Here is a 21,079-nt window from a genome sequence, read left to right on the forward strand (position 1 = left end):
CATATTTACTTAAATAAATTAGAAAGTAAGTTCAACTCTTGACAGTTTCTTAGCACTTGCTTTCATCCCATGAAAGTGTGTAAAACCTGGGTTTTCATTGCCAGCACCCGTGCCGAGATGGACAAGTGGACCGAGGACATTCAGATGGCCATCGACCTGGCCGAGAAGAGCAGCGGCCCCGCACCCGAGCTGCTGGCCAGCAGCCCCCCTGACAGCAGTAAGTGGGTGCTGGACAGAGGTTCCTCCCTGGCTCTGGTAGGGTTGGTGATTCCGTATGAGCAGAGTGGTGAAATATGCTGGCCACAAGTCACACTAACACATTTGAAGTTGATGAGTGTGTGTGTGTGTGTGTGTGTGTGTGTGTGTGTGTGTGTATTTATTTTAATGTGATTGCTGATGTTAACAGTGAGTATGACTTAAGCGTCATGATTTCAGGAAGCAGGTTTTACAAGCTCATTTTGGGCATTGCCTGTCCTTAGGGGATATTAAAAGCACCAATACAGCTTGTAGCTGGTCTTTTATTCAGAAACTTGCAGAACCACATAAGAAAAAAATTAAGCTACTTTAACATGGGCACAAAATTATTTCTGAAATAAGTGAAACTATTAGTTCTGAAACCAGTTCACAGGATGGTGAAGAGAGTTAGTTTGTTTAATTTTTCCAGTTGTACATGTTGCTGCATAGAGGAAGCAAGCTGCTTTTTCCCTGCATTTCGTAGAGTCTCCTGATGAGCCCCCTGTAGACCAGGAATCTGAGGACGACCTCAGCGCCTCGCGCACCTCCCTGGAGCGGCAGGCCCCGCAGCGGGGCAACACCACGGTGCACGTCTGCTGGCACCGGAACACCAGCGTCTCCATGGTCGACTTCAGCATTGCCGTGGAGGTATCTGCCTCAGGACCGCCTGAACTGCAGCTCTGGGGGCTCCTGTGAATCACAATTTCCTTTTTGCTCTTCCTTTATAAGTACTAGATCCTGTTACTTTCCTTCTGGGGAAGTTTTAGGTGCTCTGATTCACCTGGCTCCTCGGGTGATGGCTTAAGCCACCAGTCGGGGCACAAATTTTCACTCCCTAGGTGCAACTGTTAAAAAAAAAAAAAGAAAGAAAAAACAGATTGAGCATTAATTTTCATGGAAGTAATTTCTCTGAGCAATGCTGAGTTGTTAAAACTTCAGGCAGGTCAAACTGCCTTAATTCCTTCTTTAGTAAAGGCATTAAGGCGGTGCTAGAGCTGAAAGGAGATTGTCCTTAGCTGCTGCAGTCTCAGTTGTGGTTACGTCTTTTACTGACTGCCTTTCTTTACCACCCTTCTTTTTCTGGAACCTTGTCTCCTTGCTCAGCCTCATCTGCTTTTCCTTTGTTTGCATTTCCCACAACAAAAGAGACACCTTGTTTTTCTGCCCCCATCACAGCTAAGCCGATTCCATACCCATTTTTAAAATTCTGTGTTTCACAGACATTGACTTTTCAAAGATTAAAATGAAAGACCCCGAGTTCATTGAGGGTTTTAGGGTGCACTTAGGTGGGCTTCCTTCCCCCACGAATGACTCCAGGGTGACTCCGAATGCTTTTTCACTGTATCCTCATAAAGCAGAAACTTCTGCTCAAGGAGAGCTTGAAGTTCAGCCGGCTGCGCTCCGGGGGCAGCCCTGGGACAGGAGGTCTCTCCGGCTCCGGGTGGGCTCTGAGCGTGGCCCTGCGTGGGCAGGTGGCACTGCAGCCACTGGAGCTGGCAAACAGAATGATTCTGCCCTGGAAAATGCCTCCTGCCTCATCCCGATCGCAGGCAGGTGGGTTTTCTGCTTGCTTATACCCCTGTGTCCTGCAGAGGAGGAGGAGTTCAGCAGGGAATAAACTCTCACACTTTGCGAGCAGAGCAAGGAAGACCAGACAACGCTGAGTCTGTGGAAGGACCCTGAGCGCTGCAGGGCAGGGTGCTCCCACCGTTCTGGGGGTGCCTCTTCAGCTTCATTTTATTCAGCATTATTCCGTTTATTTTCTCTGTGTCTCTCCCTCCTCTCTGTCTCTCCCGTGGTAGAAGAGCCTCCCTCTATCAGTGACTGTTCCTCCCTACCTGCTGGACTGCTCAGTGACCAGCGGCCCGTTTCCATTTCCTATGTCTGCTGGTCCCGAGTGCAAAGCCTGTCCTTTTCTGATATGCTCCAGAGTGACGAGGTAACAGGGAATTCAGGAGAGCACCCGTAGCCCAGGCCAGCCCCTGGCAGGCCAGAGAGGGGGATCATGCACAGCAAAGGCACCACTGTACATGCGAGGCGCAGTGACGCCAGCCCTTAGCCTAGGGGGGCTGATCTGTGGGAAGTTGCATCTTCACCACCTTTAAATACCCTCCGCCATTCCATAAAATTTCCAAAATCCTGCTAAGACTAAGGTTAACAGTCCTTGCTTGTAAAATCTTTGAAAAGTTACCATGTTAATTCACTGGGTGCTGAGAGCTCAATCTCTAGCTGCAATTGTAAAATACACCATGATTTTTCTTTACATCACATATTCTTGTCAAGTTTTATGTTTCCATTAGTATATTTAATAATTGCACAACAGACAAGCCCGCTAAAGAAGGACAGATATTTCTGATTCTAAGCTTACTACAAAATTAGTGGAATTAATGTTAAATAAGTAGAAATGCAGACATTCCTCTATGTGGGGCTTGGCTACTTTCCACCTTCTTATATACCTTTATAATGCACGTTTCACTGTTTTATTTGGCTGTTTTTTGACTTATTTCAGAACCAGCTGTCTGGAAATCTCCTAAGAAAGTTCAAAAACAGTAACGGGTGGCAGAAGCTTTGGGTGGTATTCACCAACTTCTGCATGTTCTTCTATAAATCGCATCAGGTAACCCTCTGTGCAAGTCAGTGTGGCTGGATAGGTGTTTTGTATTTTCCATGGCTCGGTAGAGAGGGAAAGCTGGGTGTGGATGCTCTAGGCAAGATAAAGAGGGCACCCAGTCAACATGACCACTGTTGGGCTGTGGAATTGGGGCTGGCTCTTGTTGTCCTCGTCAAGGGGATGAAACTTTAAAGAGTCGCCATATATATTCCTAAAAACACAGTAGTTATCACGGCCAGAGGTCCAACAAAAACGGTTACTTGTGAGTACTTAATCTGAAGAAACATCATCCCAGGGAAGCGGTTTCTTTTTCCTGTCCAGGGTCTGCTGGGCTTTTGCATTTTGTAAGCCCAAGGCAGTCCCATTGCCAGGTTGTGCTTTCCTTACTGTGGGACTCCTTAGTGCTGGAGTTTCTGCACTGACAGGAGAATCAAGTGCCTTGTAGGCTATTCTGTGCCAAGGGGCTGAAGCCCCTTTTTGATTTGTGCCTCCGTGCTGTGTCAGCCAGAGCGGTGCGAGCGCCGCCTGCGAGCGGGGAGGGACGCGCATGGCGCTCGGCGCGTGCCAAGCGGAGCCACGTGGGTTGTCAGCGGGAAAGCCAAGGATTCCAGACTCCCTTCTGATCAGGAACCGCTGGCAGGATCAGCCTGCAGTGGATGAGAAGGAAGCCGGCAGCTGGGCAAGCTGTTTAAGAACACTGAGCATCCCATTGCTACTATAAAGTAAAGCCTGTGATGGTTTCCCACGCAAACTTGGAAACAGCAAGAGCAGCCTTAAATGGGGTGGAGCTGTAGCTGTCTCCCACTTTACTTCACTGCTGTCTGTCCTTGAGGGCGTTTGAACTCATAGCGTTTTTCACCATTTATTTTCAGGACAATCATCCTTTAGCCAGCCTTCCTTTGCTGGGATATTCACTTACCATTCCTTCCGAATCTGAAAACATTCACAAAGATTACGTGTTCAAGCTGCATTTCAAATCCCACGTGTACTATTTCAGGGCTGAAAGTGAATACACATTTGAAAGGTAAGCCAGTTTTCTGTGAGATCTTTTTATTTTAATTCCTGGATTTTTTTCAGGCAAGGTTGGTAGATGCTGTCGTTGGCAGTTCATTAAATTGCTTCAATAATACAGGCAAGTAGTTTGGCACAGCTAGAGAAAGAGTCCTTTAAATTTTTAAAAGAAATTTTACACCTTATGATGCCAGAAGCAAGTGGGTTGTTTTGATAACCCCAGCAGCTGTAATACAGTCACTGCAGCAGAGCAGTGATTCCTTACAGGCAGGAATTATCAGCTGAAAACTGACCAAGCTGGCAGTACAGGGGGCTTGACGCAGCACTTCCTAGGATTTGATACATAATCAGACTGGAAAACATTTCAGTAGCTGTATGGAACAAGTTCATTTCCTCTAATACAACTGGGGATCTTGTAAAAATACTAAGATATTTTACTTATCTAGTGAAATCCACGCTGAAAGAATCTCCTAGTTTTTCCATAGCAGCTGCTGTTCTTTCTATGTCTTTCTGACACTTCAGCCTTTCTACATAACCCACTGAATTCCAAATATATGAAGAGCCAAGAAATAGGAATTACTTCTCCTTGCCCCAGACAAGTTGGAGCTTGTTCATACCAGGCATTAAGGTTTTATATATATATATATAAATATATATATATATATATATATAAATATATATATATATACACCATAAAACCATATATATACATATATATGTGTATATAGCATTAACATGACAAAAAATAATGGCCTCTCATACTAAAGAAAGCTTTTGTAAAGTCGTGACAGACTTTCCACAATAAGGAAAATGGTGGAGGAGAGGTAATTAAATAATTAGGTAGAATTGGAAAAATTCAAAAGTTCTCCTTCAGTTCTGTAAAAGCAAATGGTAATCACAGCTAAATCACATTGCAGGGATTACAATTCAGAGTGGTTGCCCACTGCTTGTCACAGAATCACAGAATGGTTGAGGTTGGAAGGCACCTCTAGAGATCACCTAGTCCAACCCCCCTGCTCCAGCAGGGACACCCAGAGCACGTGGCACAGGGTGGCATCCAGGCGGGTTTGGAAGATCTCCAGATTATCCTTTGGTCTATCTGAAAAAAGAGACTTGGTACTTGCAGAACAAGTAAAACTGCTACTGAGTTCAGGCATTTTGGGTCCCGGTTCTTCTCGGAACCTCCCGTTCACTGGTGTAGTCAGTGGTCAGTTGGTGCTAGAGCCTCTCACCTCAGGAGGGACTTGGGCATAAAACAGTAGTGAAGATCGTCTTGCAGCGCTGAAAATAAAATTTTTGTACCGCTTGAAAGAGGAATCTTTCCAGAAAGCTTTCCATAGCCACGGATCCTAATTTTGCTGTGGTCTCTCCTGTCGCAGATGGATGGAAGTGATCCGAAGTGCCACCAGCTCTGCCTCACGCACCCGTGCCCTGAGCCACAGGGAGCCTCACGCCTATTGACAGCGACACAGGCGCCGTGGGCATCGCCCAACGCTGCCCGTTTTCTAGAGGACATTTTAAACTCTTTTCTCCCTCCAACTTTAGTAAAACCTAACGTTTGTTTTAAAAAAGAAAAAGGAAAAAAAAAAGCAGCAACAAAGTATGGTTTTGCAGAAACCTTCACGACTCCCTCAGCAAAACTGTTTAGGTTTTTCCATATGGTCAAAATAGCTTATCAGCATCCCAGTGGCTGCCGTTAGTTTCAAGTCTTGTATTTTGTCATTCTGTGCTGTTTTTAGCTTGTGCCAGTATTAAAATATTGTCCTTATTAGAGTGCCAAATGCCAAAAGACGTTTTGTTGCCTCAAAGATTGCACCTAAAAAACTCAACAGAGTCACAACCTGAGAACTTTCTCCTGTGAGGCAAACATTATTTCTTCTCTTTTCATAAAAATATATTATTTTTTTTACCATGTTAATCTGTAGACTGCTGGATTTTTAAATGTAGATGGACTTCCACAGTATAGAATATAATTATATATACAGTCTAACAGGAATGAGATAACTTTCAGATTTCTTTTTTTTCCAGTCTTTCTACATTTAATCAATGAGGAATTGCTAATTTTCTATCTTTAACGAAAAACAGTTTACAGCTCAATCTCATTTCCCTTTAGGGTTACATATACATGTGGTATAAATAAACTCTAGGATTCTTATCTAACCATTTTTTGGTGCAAGTTGACCAAATTGTTCATCTGTTGGCTTTGAAAAGTGAGTACTACTTGCGAGATGAAACTTTTTTTTTTTTTTAATGATCCAGTGCAATATTATTCGGGCTGTTAATGTACTGTGAATGGTATGTACAAGGAGAAATTAAAGGCTGTGGTGACGTTCTGCTGTTTGTTTTACAAACTTGAAAGAAACCCTGTATGCTACACGAACTGCAGCGCTTCGTGATTGATTTGTGGAGTGTTCTGGTAACTGGTGTGGACTCCAGCACTATAAAGTGATGGTACTGCTCAACCGCCAAGTTCTCATCCTGCCTACACGTCCTCGTGCCGCTTTGGTTTTGTTGTTGGAATTTGAGTTTCCTTCTCCCCTGGTGCTCAGTAGTCAGACAGCTACAGCTCTAGTCATCAGTGGAAACACCTGTTTCGTGTCCCTGCCTGTGGTTTTGTCCAACACCAGTTTTTGGATAAGCTGTTGACCCCCTCAGAAGATTGTCAACAGTAGGTCTACCACGATAAGACACTTTTCCTTAGTGTTAAGAAAGACTTCGCCACGATGATGATGTAAAACCTCCTTTAGCAAAGGCTGAACATGCTAGAAACGCCTCTGTCACCCTTGAGGGCCTTTGAGGAAACAGTGCTAGGGAGACAAAACTGAGACAATTCCCCCCGCTCCAATTTTATTTTGTGTAGTATCTATCTGATTTGTTAATTGCTTACCCTTATGCAATGTATAAAATGGCTTCTATCTTTGCTCACAACAAAAGGGAATAAAATACCTCACAATACTCTCACACGTGCGGCTGGTTCCCGGCAGCAGAGCTTTCTTTTTGTCCCTTCCCTCCCCTCCTCCTCCCTGAAAAGCTCAGGGGAATTCGGGCTCCCGGCAGTACCAGGGTTGGAGCTGGGAAGTTTCTCAGGGCCGCGCATACGTTTGTGTGTGCAGACTGTCACTGCCAGGGATAGGATGGGCTCTTTATCCTGGGAAATACGGATCCCCGCAGCCGACGGGGACCCAAACAAGCATTGTGGCTTGCTTCCTTCTGCTTTGTGTAAATCTACGAATCCCCAGGGAAGTAAAATTTGGAGTTGCTCTTTTCCTTGGAGATTTTTACCACTGCTGTGATGCACCAGGCAGCAGGGATGCAGCTGTGAGCTCTGGAGTGAAGATAACTCAGCTTAGATCAACAGCAACTCAGAAACAGCCTGGGGAAACAAGGCTAGCGACTGGGGCTATTACCAACTGCAGTAAGGGCATCGTTAATGCGCAGAAGAATCACCACTGATCTGTAAAACAGGCACTCAAGCTCACAATCACCATTTGCAGCATCAATGCAATAGGGGAACCCAAAGCTACCATTGACTTATGAGCACAGTTTTGAGGGAAGGCAGGGGAAACGAGACAACTGCTGGTTTCTGCAGAGGCATTTTACATGTGGGAAGAGTTGGCTCTGTTGGAGCTCAGGGAAAAATGGACAACACATAGATATGTATTATGTTTGATCACAAAAGCCTTTGCTTTTTAAATGCCTGCATGCAAACTACAGCTAGATCCCTACTGCTACCATTTACAGGGTGGAACTGTAACAGCGATCATATAAATTCCTCAAAGAAAGAATATTGAGGGATATGTAATTCAGCTAAAATATGAAATTTTTATTTTATTTATCCAGCAATATTTTAGATTGCTGGAGCTTGTGGGATACAGTCTTCATTACCTCTGAGTGCTTTTATTTGAATTTACATTCCTTGGACCAGATAACAGCTTTTCCAGGTATGTTTTGTTTCCACATACAGTGAGCTTGGAAAGCGGTTTTTCTGTAGTCTGGGGCCAAGATCAAGGTGTTGTTCTTTCTACCAGGCCAGCACAGACCTAGTTTGACAGCACAGACAGTTTGACAGTTTGATGTAACTTTATGGTAGCTCTCTGATTCTTTGCTCAGATTTTTTTGTCCTTTTTAAGACGCTTAAAATAAGATTCTTTCCTTCTTTAGTAGTGGGAACTTTTTAAAATTATTGTTATTAAACAGCCTTACTGACCCTAGAACCTTTTTTGGTCCTAGTTTTTGGTTTAGTTTGGTTTACCCAAAATTAAAATAATGGTATCAGTCTCTTTCCAGTCCTGTCTTAGAGCTTTCTAGTACATTGCAAGTTTTATTCGCACACGTAGCTCCGAGTCACTTGGTAACATCACCTAGCTGGAGGGGCCCAGCCACTTTTATCATTCCCAGCTGCACAGGTCAGGCTGCACCACGCTCTGTTCCAGCATTGGAGGGAAACCTGGTCACTTCGAGGGATTTGGTTTTCTGGGTATTACCACGACTCATTACTGCTGGCTTCAACATACAGATGTTTCACGGGGCTGGCAGAGGAGGAATCGCAGAGCAGTTTGTAGTAACTGCCATTGAGAAACCGGAACGTTTTCTTTCTGGGACAAACTGATACACAGCAGGAGAAAATAACCTCAACGTTCTCTGCTGAGACACTGCTGCCCTGGTCAGAGTGAGAGTTTTCTCTAGTATGAACGTGGGCATTGCAGACAGACGGACCCTAACAGACCGAGACACCCACCGGCACGATCCCTTCAGGGGTCCCTTCTGCCAGCAGCTCTTCTCACTGATCACACAGATGGCAACATTTCATTTGACTTTTCCTTCTTTATTTCTAGGTCATGTAGTTTACACGGAGTTTATTACGTTGGTGTAGAGTGACAAAAGTAGAACTTCAGTACAAGTTTATGAACAGGCAGCAATGTTACAGAACACAAGGGCCACGCGCGGGCTGTCCTCTGCCACCCCTGCATTCACCCATTGCGTGTGCTCAGGGCAGCCCCCAGCACTCCTGCAACGCAGTCACACAGAGCAAGCCTGCAGATTTGTGCTATACGTTAAGCTCCTCCTGGCGAATTACAAAAATAATTGATGATTGTTCTGATCCTTGCGTTACATCTGTGCTTATTAACACTTGTGGTATTTCCCTGGGGTGACATTTCTGAAGGCAAACACATGTTTTCTTAAAAGGAAGGCTAAAATGCAAAACCGTTACAAACAGTACCCTATGTCTAAAAAAAAAAAAAAAAAAAAAAAAAAGCCACATAAGAGTGCGAGCTGGCGCAGACATTCGGAGCCGCGTCGAGAGCGCAGCCGGGCGCGCGCGCTGTGTGGACACGCGGGGACGGGAGCCCTGGCTCTGCGGCCGGGGGCATCCCCTCCCCTTGCCTCCTCCCGCCGCCCCGGGGGTCGCTCACCCCGATGGCCCTGGCATCCTCCCCAGCAACTGCTTCCCTCCTTCCACGGCCCCACAGGCGGCCCCGGGATCCCGGGCACTCACAATTAGCTGCTCTGCTCCTTCAGCAGCGGCGCCCGGCGCCCACGGCCATGCCGCAGGCTGCGCTGAACTGGCCATCCACTACTAAAGTGCAACTGCAAGGAAAATTAAGTTAAAAAAATAGAGTACACGTCTCTCAATACAAAAAGCAAGCCTTCAGCTCAAGTGACTGGTTTTGTTGTTTGTTTTCCTTCTTGAAACAGAAAGTGAGTTTATTCACTGCTTAATCTTCAACTCCCTGGCCAGTAAGCAGTTCCACCAACTCAAATGTTTGCATAAGGAGGGATAACGTGTCACTTAGTATATTCAAGACTGAGTGAGGCTAAATTACCTGCACAGAAAAACCCTCAGTGCAACATTTCAACAGCAATATTTCAGCATGAGACAACCTCTTAAAAATATCAAAACACTTATTTTTCCTTCAGAAACTGACATGCTTCTTCCCAATGAAGCTGCTTTTCTGTTACCAATATAGATCTTATTTCTAAAGCATCAATACTTTTCAATAGCAAATGATTGTAATTTTACATTCAAGAAACAGCACTCTTTTTCAGTGAATATTACTTTAAGATAATCTATACTTAAATAATCTATATGTTACATATAAAAATACACATCTCTACCATAAATGAGATTTTGTCTTTTTCTCAACATCCTCAGCCTTTCAGCCATTGGCCCTGCAGCAGGTTTTACTCCCTCTGAGCTCCTAAACCATGGGACACATCCACCCAGCAAACTCTGTTACAATCATCCACTCAAATGGAGAAGTGCCTTCCCCACAGACACTCCCGGAACACACCTACAATACAAACCAAAAGAAAAAAAAAAAAAAAGACAATACATTTTATATTTTGAATGATTGTTCATGAGCAGCGTGCCTTAGAACTTCACATCATTTTCTGCTGGGGAAAATCCTGAATTCCCAGTTCCACAGCCACCTGTAGGTTAAATGCACACACACCTGTTTACCTCCCTGTGCTGTAGGAGCTCACCCTCGCTGAATGCTAACGCTGACATCTGGCAACTGCCACTGCACTGTATTCACGTGCACAGGCTCCCATGAGCAGAGCTGAACTTGCTTCCCTGAGGGCAGACCTGTCTGTCACGTTTTAAAAGCATATAAAAACCTGCCTGTTAAGATATTATTAATCAAGAACAAGAAGCCAATGCTCAGTAAATGCATCGCTCACATTTCCTTTAAATTCCCTTAGCCATGAAGGAAGGCTGTTAGAAGCCAAAGGCAATGCCTGCAGGACGGTGCACCTCTACCCAGGTTCAACCTGGGCAGAAGTTTCGTAGCTCTGCTAGCAAAACAGGGCCCTTCTGCGCTGTTAATTATTAAATTAATAATAATTGCATCATTAAAATTACATTATTATAATGCTTGCATGAATAATTAATTTAATAATTAAGGCTCTTAACACGCACATACCTGACTGAGCGGTGTTCAGAGAACTTGGGTCTTCGTGCACAAGACTATGTAGATATGCCCGTACTTACTTTAACTCCTACGTTTCCAAATTCATTTCCTAATTTTCATTCTTTAAAAAAGATACCTCACTGTCACAAAACCACAGAACCAAAAATTTCTTCACTAAAACAAGGCAAAACCGCTCCTGCTTGGCCACCACAAGGACAGGCACCTGAATATGGCCTTGGTGAAACAACCCGAATCAACCTCCAGAGCAACACTGTGAAAAGGCACCACCGCGCCAGCTGGGCAGGTCCGGATGTCACCATTTCCGAGGAATTTAAAGCCTTGTTCAGCTCTCCAGATGCAGCCACAGGAACACTGGAAATTTCAGCCTCAATTCCCAAAGCAGCTTCTCTGAGGGGACAAGCTGCAGGGCACAGAACACAACACACGGGCTCAGCTCCACCATCCTTCTGCCTAAATTCTCTCTCTCCCAGTAAACAGCTGCATAGACTGAGATGGCAGGACCAAACACGGACTATACGGATCATTTTTCTATTACTTTGCAAGTAATTCAATTTAATGCTAAAGAAACAGGCAAAATGAAGAAACATTTGCCATTTTCTCAAAACCAGCAGCTTCAGGATATACTTCAGAATAACTGCTGGTAGTAAAAATTGGTGTGTGTGAACATTCAAATACGGTTAGGCGGAAAAAAAAAAAAAAAGACAGTGTCTGAATTTCACTGCAGGCTTCACAAAGATCTACTGCCAAAACAGAGCAATGCACATGGCTGAGATTTTGCATTGGCACAATTTAAAACAACCACGTGAGAGCGCTCATTCTTTTGGAGAAACGATCATATCAATCTAAAGCTGGGAGACAAGATGTGTTAAATTTAAAACAACAAAAGTTTGCCATAATGAGAAATTCCCACTCAGAATACAGATAAAAAAGAAGGAATATTGGAGGAACAGAAGCAAATTGTCTATTTGCTGAGGTACAAACAGAAGGTTCCATAATACAGGATTATCTCTCTCTCTCTCAATGGCAAATTCTTCATATACAAAAATCAAACCCAAATTCACTTCTCACATAATTCAAAATTTACATGTAATAAACGCAAGGCAATACTCAGTTATGGCCTGTCAAATATTTACCCCACTAACAGTATCTACAGAAGCACTTGACCATTTTGTACACAGTGATTCCTTATGCACGTTGAAAGGCTTTCCGTTAAAAAAGACATTATATACAGATCTGTACACAACTCCAGCAGAACAGACTCCAGCCCCCAGCGGAATTCTTAAAGCAAGATACCTGAGGTTTCTCAATACCTTCTGTTTCCCTAGCACAAACCTAAATATACATTTGAGATTTTACAAAAAGACACCTCCCTGGAATATGTGCATTACCTTTTTCTTTTTCTTAAAAAAAAAAAGAAAATAAAAATAAAAAAACCACAGCTATATCTACTCAAGGAGCTGAAAAAGACTTCTTCCATCTGAGATCCCGTTTTTGCTCTTGCACACGGGGAAATGTCCTTCCACCCACGAACATCCCAGTGACCCAGGGGCAGAACAACATCGGGGGACTTTTTCAGTGCAGACACCAGGGGATCTCCGTTGTCTTAGGATCTAAGTCAGAGCGGCTGCTTCAGTAGGATGAAGTGCTTCCTCCAGGTAGGGAATACCTGGAGAGGAGATAAAATGGTTAGTTATGTCACCTCCAGAACACGGTCATACAACAAGCAGAAACGAGAGGTCATTCCATTACACTGTGATGCATTTCCTGGTCTAAACAGATTTTTAATAATTGTGTAAAAAGAGAAGCATGCTTTTTAAGCCTATTAATCTTTCAAAAAAGCTTTGTAAAATACCAGAGATCAGAATTAGAAGGTGAATGGATTCACACAGCTTATTGGGCTAGATCTTTTGAGAGTCCCAATTAATATATTCATACAAAGGGGAAGGGGAGGAGCACGTTTCAAATGACTACAAGAGGAATAAAATCATGGTAGAAAAATGTAATCAGAAAGTCATTGACTATATTTTACCAATCAAAAGGAGAGACTATTGCAAGTGAATACAATAATTTAGTAGGATGACAGACCACATTTGTAAAAGTTGTCCTAGAAGACTGTAATTTTAATACAGATTTGAGTAAATTCAACAATATTAGAGGTATCTTGAAATATGAGGAAATGGTGACATTGCAACTCCATTGCACTCCCACTTGAGAGGAATGTCCATCTAAGGAAAATTAACTGCAAATAAATTTAACATACACAAAACCTAAAAAACATACATATGGATGTATGGCATAGTATATGTGTGTGTTTGTATATATACATCTGTATCAACCTTTCAGCAGCACTCAGATTCACACCACCAGACAACATAACTGTCCATTCCAGAATGGGATTTGCTTTTATAAGTCATTAATAATTGCTGGTAGCAAGTACATAGCCACGGTCAACTTAATTAGCCAAATATAAAAAAGCAAAAAAATCTAGATACATTAGAAAGAAAGAAGGGATGTTGCTCTATTCTGCAAGGAGTATGTGGAGGCTTCCAGACACCACAACTGCTATTATTTAATGACAGCAGCAAAGCTATAGACTGGGTAACTTAGAAGATGGTAGTGATGCCTGCTGTTCCCAAGCACTAGCAATCACCATTAACAGGCACCCTTTTTTCCCACCACCCCTCCAAGCACTGAGCAATAAAGATGGGTAGACACTATTGATGAAGGAGGTTTTCTCCTTCATCAGGGAGAAGTTTAAGTGAGAGTTAAGTGAAGTTTAAGTTTAAGTTACTCTTCTTTTAGAGAAGAAGACTGCAAGGTATCAAAGAAAATGTGCTTGAGCCCCCCCCCCCAAAACTGCAAACAAAATCTTTCTCCTCTAAGTAGAAACTAATTCTTTCAGTATAACACTGGCCAAATAAAAAATAAATAAATAAATTTTTCAGTTTTCTTTAAGGCTCAGTGAAATAGATTGATCACCTCTGAAGCCTCTGCACCAGGTGTGACACCATGCTATCTGTAATGCCTGGACAAGCCTCTTCAGCTAAATAAATAGCCTTTCGCAATTCTTCTATGGAATCTAAGTTGCCACCACACACCTCACTTTTCTCTTTCAACTAAAAGAAAAAAAGAAACACACAGAGATACATTACTGAGATATTCATAAACATTTTCATAAACGATATAATGTAAAATCTTGCTACAAAGTGCCTGCTAGTGTTGGCAATGTCAGAACTTGACTTCTGTCACACCCTCACATCTTGAAGACTTTTTTCCCCCCCGGGTCAGTCTTTGCAGTAGTCAGCAAGACATCACTCAGCTTTACAAGCTTTCAGTCACTTACTCCTCCTTTCAGTGCTACAAGTGTTCCATCAGAAGTGGCACAGAAGGGGAGTCTCAGGTCTGAACCAAACAGCGGGCACCAGTCTCAGACTCCTCTCCCACAGAAGGAAGGTTTTAACAAGCAAGTGCCTAAGAATTTCTGTAGCCTCTGCTCTAGCTAGGTACTGTGAAGATGGAAGTAAATGACAATCTTCATGAGGACTGCAATGAAAAATGTTCATGCTGCTGCAGCAGTACTAGGGGCACCGTACACCCACTGGGGACGGCAAGCAACAATAAAAAGTAAGAATGGGAAGCAAGAAAAACAAAGCCTAAGATGGTGCCTAGTGAGCGATGCCATGAGAAGGAAGAACGCAGAAGTATCTCCAGAAGACATGTGATAGAGAGCATGGAAGAAAAGACCGGCAAAAATAAAAGGATAAAAACACAGAGTGCACTGGGAAAGCCAGTGGGTACATAACCTGTAACATGCGTGATGCGGGCAAGGGAAACCAAAGGGGATGGAGAGCCACCAGAAAAGCATTTGGGATGGAAGGGATTTTCTGAAAGGGAGACAAGCAAGTCATAACACACTAACTGCAATGGAAAACATCAAAATCCGCATTTCAAATGTTTCTCCATTTCACACAGAATGAAAGGCCCACTTAATATACAGAATTTGAATAACCTCATACAGAGAGTTTAACCTTTAAATATGTTTAACTGCTTTACTGCACTCAGTATGTTTATGGAGCAGCAGGCAAAACTGATGGAAATACTTTGAAGCAGGGCTTCATTCATCAGGATGAAATTAGGACAACATCCTTTTACTAGAACAAAATTGCTCTAGCTTTATTTCTGTAAGAGTTAAAATGATTGAAAGCATTATTTAAATAAAAATCCTCAACACCAAAGCTAGGGTGAAAGGGGAATTTTTGTTTCTTAAATAGAATTCTATCAACATTTTAAAACAATCACAGCTTCATAAATGTCTGTTTTCTCTTTCATGTGACTTTTTCTTCAATAGACTTCAATAATGTATTTGGAAAAGTAAGCATAAAACAGTAAAAAATTCAGAATGGGTATACAATAAAGTTTTCAAAATGGAAATTAGAAATTTTTTTGTTGGGCAAGTCTGCAGTCACATGTTTGTGAAGAAATGAAGAACTTAAGAGATTTGTAACAATAAAATGACAAGTAAAAGGACAAAATAACATTAAAAATATTATTTCAATCCAAACATTTACACTCCTTTATTTTTCATATGCATTGCTTTAGGCTAGCATGATTGATGCATGTCACTACCACGCATAACCATCATTAGAGGCAAACCCCAGATTTCAAGAGAAATGCATGAAAGAAAAGGGTGCAGCTAGAGGAGTAACACATCAAGTTTCAGATGGGTTGAAGAAACCTTGGCCGACTTATTTTAGGGTTTTTTCTTTTTTTTTGAGACATAAATTCTAGAATTAATTAGCCTTAATGCAACAACTTACCTCTGCAAACAAAGGGGATATAACTGTAGAAAGGCACTGAGACAGAGGCCTCTTTAGGATATCCTTTTCCTTTAAGAAAAAAAAAAATCCAATCAGTTTTATTCTCGATAAAATTGTCTTCACTGCATTCTGTTTCTAATTACAGGGAAAACATAGTTCAAACAAACTATACTTTATGAAAAATGTGTTTAATACATATAGATAGATAAATAATGTAAAACGTTTGCAACAAGCTGACCCAAAACCTGCCTTAATGTTCGAGGCTTCAGCATGCAATCCTCCTAAATTCCTTGGCACACTTCCAACCATGCAGATGCTGAAATTTCCTAGGCACCTCCCACAATGCTACAAAACTTTTCTTACCCACTCTCAGTTCTGATCAAAACACACATCAAGACCTTCCCCAACAAGGGTAGCTCCACCAGCCCCAACACAAGGGTCGCAGAACATCTGCTGAAGAAACAACTAAGTATCTTTCCCCTACCCACCCCAGCTAAATAATCTCCCACTTTTTTGGGGGGGGGGGGGGCTCAAGCACATTTTCTTTGATACCTTGCAGTCTTCTTCTCTAAAAGAAGAGTAACACATGCGCTCCCTAAAGGCCCAGTGCAAAATTAACTAATAAAAACCACAACATAGCCTTCTCCCACTGTCCTGGCAACAGCACAGAACCATAGAATGCTTAAGGTTGGAAGGGACCTCTAGAGATCATCTAGTCCAACCCCTCTGCACACGCAGGGTCACCTAGAGCACATGGCACAGGACTGCGTCCAAGTGGCATGCATGCATTTCACAAATAAAAAAAAAATGTCTACTTAAATTTTGAGACTGAAATACTTACCCAGAACACAAAAACTTTGGAGTAGGACAATGGTGAGACATACAGTTTAGCAAAAGTTCAAAAAACTTTCACAGTTTAAATGCTTTTAAAGTGATATACGAAATAAGATTCATGACCCCACTAAAATACTAAAGCAAGAATTATCTCTTTGCTTAATAAACACTTCAACTACCTTATTTCTTTGCAGTTTCAAAGCCTGGGCTGCTCCATTCTCTAGATGCTTGGGATCCTTTTCTCTGATTGTAAAGATCCAGTCTCCAGAATCGCTCCCTCCTGAAGCCTGGCCATCTGGCTCACTTAGGGGTTTACAAAAAAAAAAAAAAAAAAAAAAAGGAAGAAAGAAAGAAAGAAAGAAAGAAAAGAGCACCCACAGCTTATTTTCAATATATTTCAATACGTAGACTGAACATAAAGACGAATTATTATCAGTGACTAAGTTTCACAGGAGATGTGTTGCAGCCTCGAAATTAGCGTTTCCTTAGTTCAACCAAGGCTACTTGTCTACCTGAAAAGCAGTAGCTCAACAGCAACGCAAGTAGGTGGAACAAGAGATGTGCTAGAAGAAGTACATACGGATCCGAGTCGTCGGAGCTGGAGTCATCGTGACTTTGCTCAGACTTCCACCTCTTGTGCCTGTCGATAAGCTCCGTCAAGTAGGAGGTTTTCTTGGCGTTTCGTAAAATGAATTTGTGTTTTAAGAGCTCTTTTGCAGTCGGTCTCTTAAAAGAAAGGATTTTTTAAAAATGCATTTGAAAGTGTTAAAATGACTCCTGGTTGTATCACTATAAAGAGATGATTAAAGCAAACAAAGTACTACTGTCACAGATTTGGCTTTGACACTGTGCATCTTAAAACACATCCAACTATCTACAAAAAGGTTAAGATGCTAATGACTATCTTCCATCATAGAAGGAAAGCTGAAAGGTACATTTTCTACACAGAGACTAAAATATAAGCTTTGCAAAAGTGTTAAAACAGCATATTAGTTTCCTTTGATGATCAGCTGAACTCAACTGAACTACAGCTTCTGGTATCACTTGGGACAGAATTTTCAAATATCCCATATGGCTTTATTGGAACAATATTAGAATTGATGTCTCTGTCAAAGCTTTCTGTCAGTAATTTTATCTTTGTATGTCTTACTGACCTAGATATTACAACTGCTAACAAAATAAAAACATAGTTAACAAGAAAAATCATCTCTCATTTACACCAATTTTATACTAAAGTCCTCCACAGCCAAAATATTTTCAAGTTAAAAATAAGCTAAAGATAATAAGGGTAAAAAAAAAACAGAATCACATATTTGCAGGCATGTAAAAAAAAAAAAAAAAAAAAGGGGCACATAAAACCCTACCACCTGAATTCTTAGATACATTTTTAAATAAAGCAGCTGATTTTTCAAAGTGTGTTTTTAAAGTACGCAGACTTGAGAAAAACCATAACACATTGAAGCGGTTCTGTTAAATCACAGAATCACATGGAAACCCAGAACGGTTAAGGTTGGAATGAACCTCTAGAGATCATCTAGTCCAACCCCCCTGCTCCAGCAGGGACACCTAGAGCACGTGGCACAGGGTTCAACTAAATAGTGGAGATTTCCCCTCTAAGCCCCTTGTAAAGGAGTTTTTCATAGAGAATTTGTGTAAACCAGACACATTTTTTAGAAGAAAATGAGAAACAGCTGCAACTCACAAAGCTTGGGTCCTTGTTCAAGCAGGCCTCCACAAATTCTTTGAGAGATTTACTGAAGTTCCCTTCCAGCGTTGGCGGATTGTTCTTAGGGATGAGGAACAAAGCCTTCATCGGATGTAATTCCGAATGAGGTGGCTCTCCTTTGGCAAGTTCTATGGCCGTTATGCCTAGCGACCAGATATCTGCCTGTAACAAATGATAGCTCAGAGGTTAGGTCAGAAAGAGAAAGGAAACAATGTTCCTTGTAAAGTTAGATTTTCACCTTTAGTATTTATCATTTTCATGAAATCAAGTACGATTATATTGTAGCCAAAAATGTTTACAATAGAAATCAAAGCATTGCAATAATAGCTCTTGCAGAACCAGCTCATGAGTTATGTTGATAATACAGTGTAGGCCATGGTCAGGAAGACCCTCGGCTACCAAGATGTTAAAGTGTTTCTGTATTAGCAAGAGTTTAAGCCTTGTAACAATCACCAGCCATTTTAGATCTCTGCAACTATCCTCTTTTCCATATTAGTTTTCTGCCATAACTCAGAGTTTGTTTACCCTTACACAACTGTACAGTTTTAGCAGTCCACATGAAGATATCAATCCAAAAAAAGACAAGGAATTTAATAGATAGCATGAGGCATGAAGAGCAACACAATAAGGGAGGAAAGGAGTAGATAAGTCGTACCAAAGGCAGTATTGAGAGAGCATTGCAGCCCCTGGGAGAAAACCCATCAGCACTGAGGGTAAGTAGCAGGATTGGCCTGAGGGAGCAACAGAAGCCAGTAACAGCAGTTACATGATGGAGACTGCTTGCCCTTCACTGGAAGTGTGCTATAAAAAGAACACTCCTCAAGCATAACCAGCTTATGGAAAGAAAATCAGGTTAGCATCAAATTCATGTTTTCTCACTCTTGCATTAGTCCCTGATAAAACAAAAAGGACATTATCAAGTGGCTGTTGGCCAACAGTAACAAAGCTATCTGTACAGACATCCTAGTGCTCTTTCAGAATGTCAGAGGCTCACAGACACAAAAATATATCCCTAGCTCATTCAAATTTTGAGCTCTGGTATCGATCAAGTGTCTAAGAACTCTTTATGTTCCCATGACTTTGTGGTATGAAGAAGCCAGAATGAAGCACTGTCCTTCCACTCCACGCCCCAAAAATAAATAGACTGTCCCAAACTCCCAAACAAACAAACAAAAAAGCATTAGTCAACATTAGGAATTTGGAATCTTTGTAGCTTCTAAGAGACTCAACAAGGCCCTTTCAGATGACCACCACAGAGGAAGGTATCAAATAGGGAAGGAGTAATACCACAAATGATGTAACCACAATCAAAATTGGTGAGTTCCTTGTTTGGATGAGGGTGGAAAGATCTTATCTCATAGGGTTGCAGCCTATTGCCCCACACATCATGAATGATAGCACATTTTCACACCAACCAAATCTATGTTCTTAACAGTGCTGCTGACTATTTTTGTGAGAGCTGTTGTTTCAAAGAAAACAAAAATTAGGAGGCAGATTAGCTTCTGACATCTGGATGGGCTTAGCATGCAAAAAAAAAAAAAGAGGAAGTCTGCATACAAATCAGGAGCTTTGTGCCATGCCAGCAGCTTTACATACTATGCATCATATAAATGGACACCTGTCTGAACCCAGCTACATTCTGAAGATCAGCTTGTGTAACTCGAGTTTGAACAAAAACATTTTTAAATAAAAGTAAATAAAGGAAGACGCTTTGGCTAATGCCTTGAAATATGAAATTCTCTTACCTTTGAATCGTATGCTGATCGCTTTATTACTTCAGGTGCCATCCAAAACGGTGTTCCTACAAAGGTATTTCTCTTTATTTGCGTATCTGTTAGCTGTCCTGCTACTCCAAAATCTGCTAGTTTTACTTCTCCTTGCTCAGACAGCAATACATTAGCAGCTAGAATAAAAGAAAACAGCTGAAATTGACAGCTTTGACACTTCAAGGTTCTTCATTTTTACCCCATGAGCTATTCTAAGATCTATTACAATACACATTTAAAATGATTTACCTTTAATATCTCTGTGGATTTTCTTTTCTGAATGCAAGTAATCAAGTCCTTTGAGTATCTCCCTCAGTATTGTGGCAATCTGGATTTCATCAAGCGAGCCAGGTTCTAACTAGGAGATAGAAAAACCTGTGTGTTTATAAACATGCACACATGGGCACACACATAAAATTTGAAGATTATGAAACCGCAAAGAAACTGCCAAATATTTGTGAACAAATAAATGAAATAAAATGGAAAAAAAACCCAAACCACTCAACTGTCTTTAAGTCTCGCTCAGAAGCTAATCTCATGAAATCGTAGGATTTGTCCTACTGGTCAGTCTTACTAATAACTTTTCAACCTACCAGCCAATTGTAATAAACCAATTGGACAGATTTCTTAAGTTCCTAAAGACTTCCCTAAAACTGATGGCTGTATAAAAAGGATATCCGAAATCATCACACAGTTTGTTCTTCTTTCTCCTAGCCTTTCACATACAAATTTATCTATTTTTATTGAACAGTGTGAGAGGGTGCAAGAGAGAGAATTCAATTCAACAGCTCAGTACTGTAATTATCTTCCTCCCAAATAATAGATGCAAGCCTATTTTGTGTTATTATATTTTGTCTGCAGCCTAAGGAGCAAGACCTACCTCAAAATTTTGCTGCTGCCTTAGTTTCTCTTTATTTTAAAAATTAATTTCCCTCCCTAGGCCACACCTCAAAACTTCCAGTTTGCAACTGGAGAACATGAGATACAGCCCAAAATACACGGCTCTATATTACATGTCTGATGAATGAGACACAAAAAATGCTTCATTTATCTAAAACACCTTAAGAAGCTTGTGAAAAGCTCTTATAGATATCTCTTAAAAGCATGAAACAGTGCGAGATTATGACTTTCCAACCACATCTTTA

At 41.6% G+C, this 21,079-nt stretch overlaps 2 protein-coding genes across 5 annotated transcripts in view; one reads left to right on the top strand and one right to left on the bottom strand.

Annotated features, from left to right (window-relative positions):
- Positions 1 to 5,521, top strand: part of FARP1 (FERM, ARH/RhoGEF and pleckstrin domain protein 1) — a 191,814-nt gene extending 186,293 nt beyond the window's left edge. For all 4 annotated transcript variants that reach the window (XM_088523313.1, XM_088523314.1, XM_088523315.1 and 1 more), the window contains exons 23-27: positions 105 to 217; positions 719 to 882; positions 2,744 to 2,851; positions 3,718 to 3,869; positions 5,236 to 5,521. In XM_088523313.1, the coding sequence (XP_088379439.1) occupies positions 105 to 217; positions 719 to 882; positions 2,744 to 2,851; positions 3,718 to 3,869; positions 5,236 to 5,317 (619 nt within the window). In that variant the 3' untranslated portion in view covers positions 5,318 to 5,521. The remainder of the gene's footprint in view (positions 1 to 104; positions 218 to 718; positions 883 to 2,743; positions 2,852 to 3,717; positions 3,870 to 5,235) is intronic.
- A 6,837-nt stretch (positions 5,522 to 12,358) lies between these two features.
- Positions 12,359 to 21,079, bottom strand: part of STK24 (serine/threonine kinase 24) — a 48,001-nt gene continuing 39,280 nt past the window's right edge. The window contains exons 4-11 of the mRNA XM_088523342.1: positions 20,184 to 20,292; positions 19,914 to 20,071; positions 18,145 to 18,330; positions 17,023 to 17,168; positions 16,622 to 16,745; positions 15,609 to 15,677; positions 13,771 to 13,907; positions 12,359 to 12,457 (exon numbers count right to left, since the gene is read on the bottom strand). Of these exons, the coding sequence (XP_088379468.1) occupies positions 12,421 to 12,457; positions 13,771 to 13,907; positions 15,609 to 15,677; positions 16,622 to 16,745; positions 17,023 to 17,168; positions 18,145 to 18,330; positions 19,914 to 20,071; positions 20,184 to 20,292 (966 nt within the window). The 3' untranslated portion in view covers positions 12,359 to 12,420. The remainder of the gene's footprint in view (positions 12,458 to 13,770; positions 13,908 to 15,608; positions 15,678 to 16,621; positions 16,746 to 17,022; positions 17,169 to 18,144; positions 18,331 to 19,913; positions 20,072 to 20,183; positions 20,293 to 21,079) is intronic.

The sequence above is a fragment of the Tinamus guttatus genome, unplaced genomic scaffold (genome assembly GCF_059628265.1).
Source record: "Tinamus guttatus ecotype Peru unplaced genomic scaffold, ASM5962826v1 Tinamus_guttatus_pri_ptg000180l, whole genome shotgun sequence".
NCBI classification, from domain to species: Eukaryota; Metazoa; Chordata; class Aves; order Tinamiformes; family Tinamidae; genus Tinamus; species Tinamus guttatus.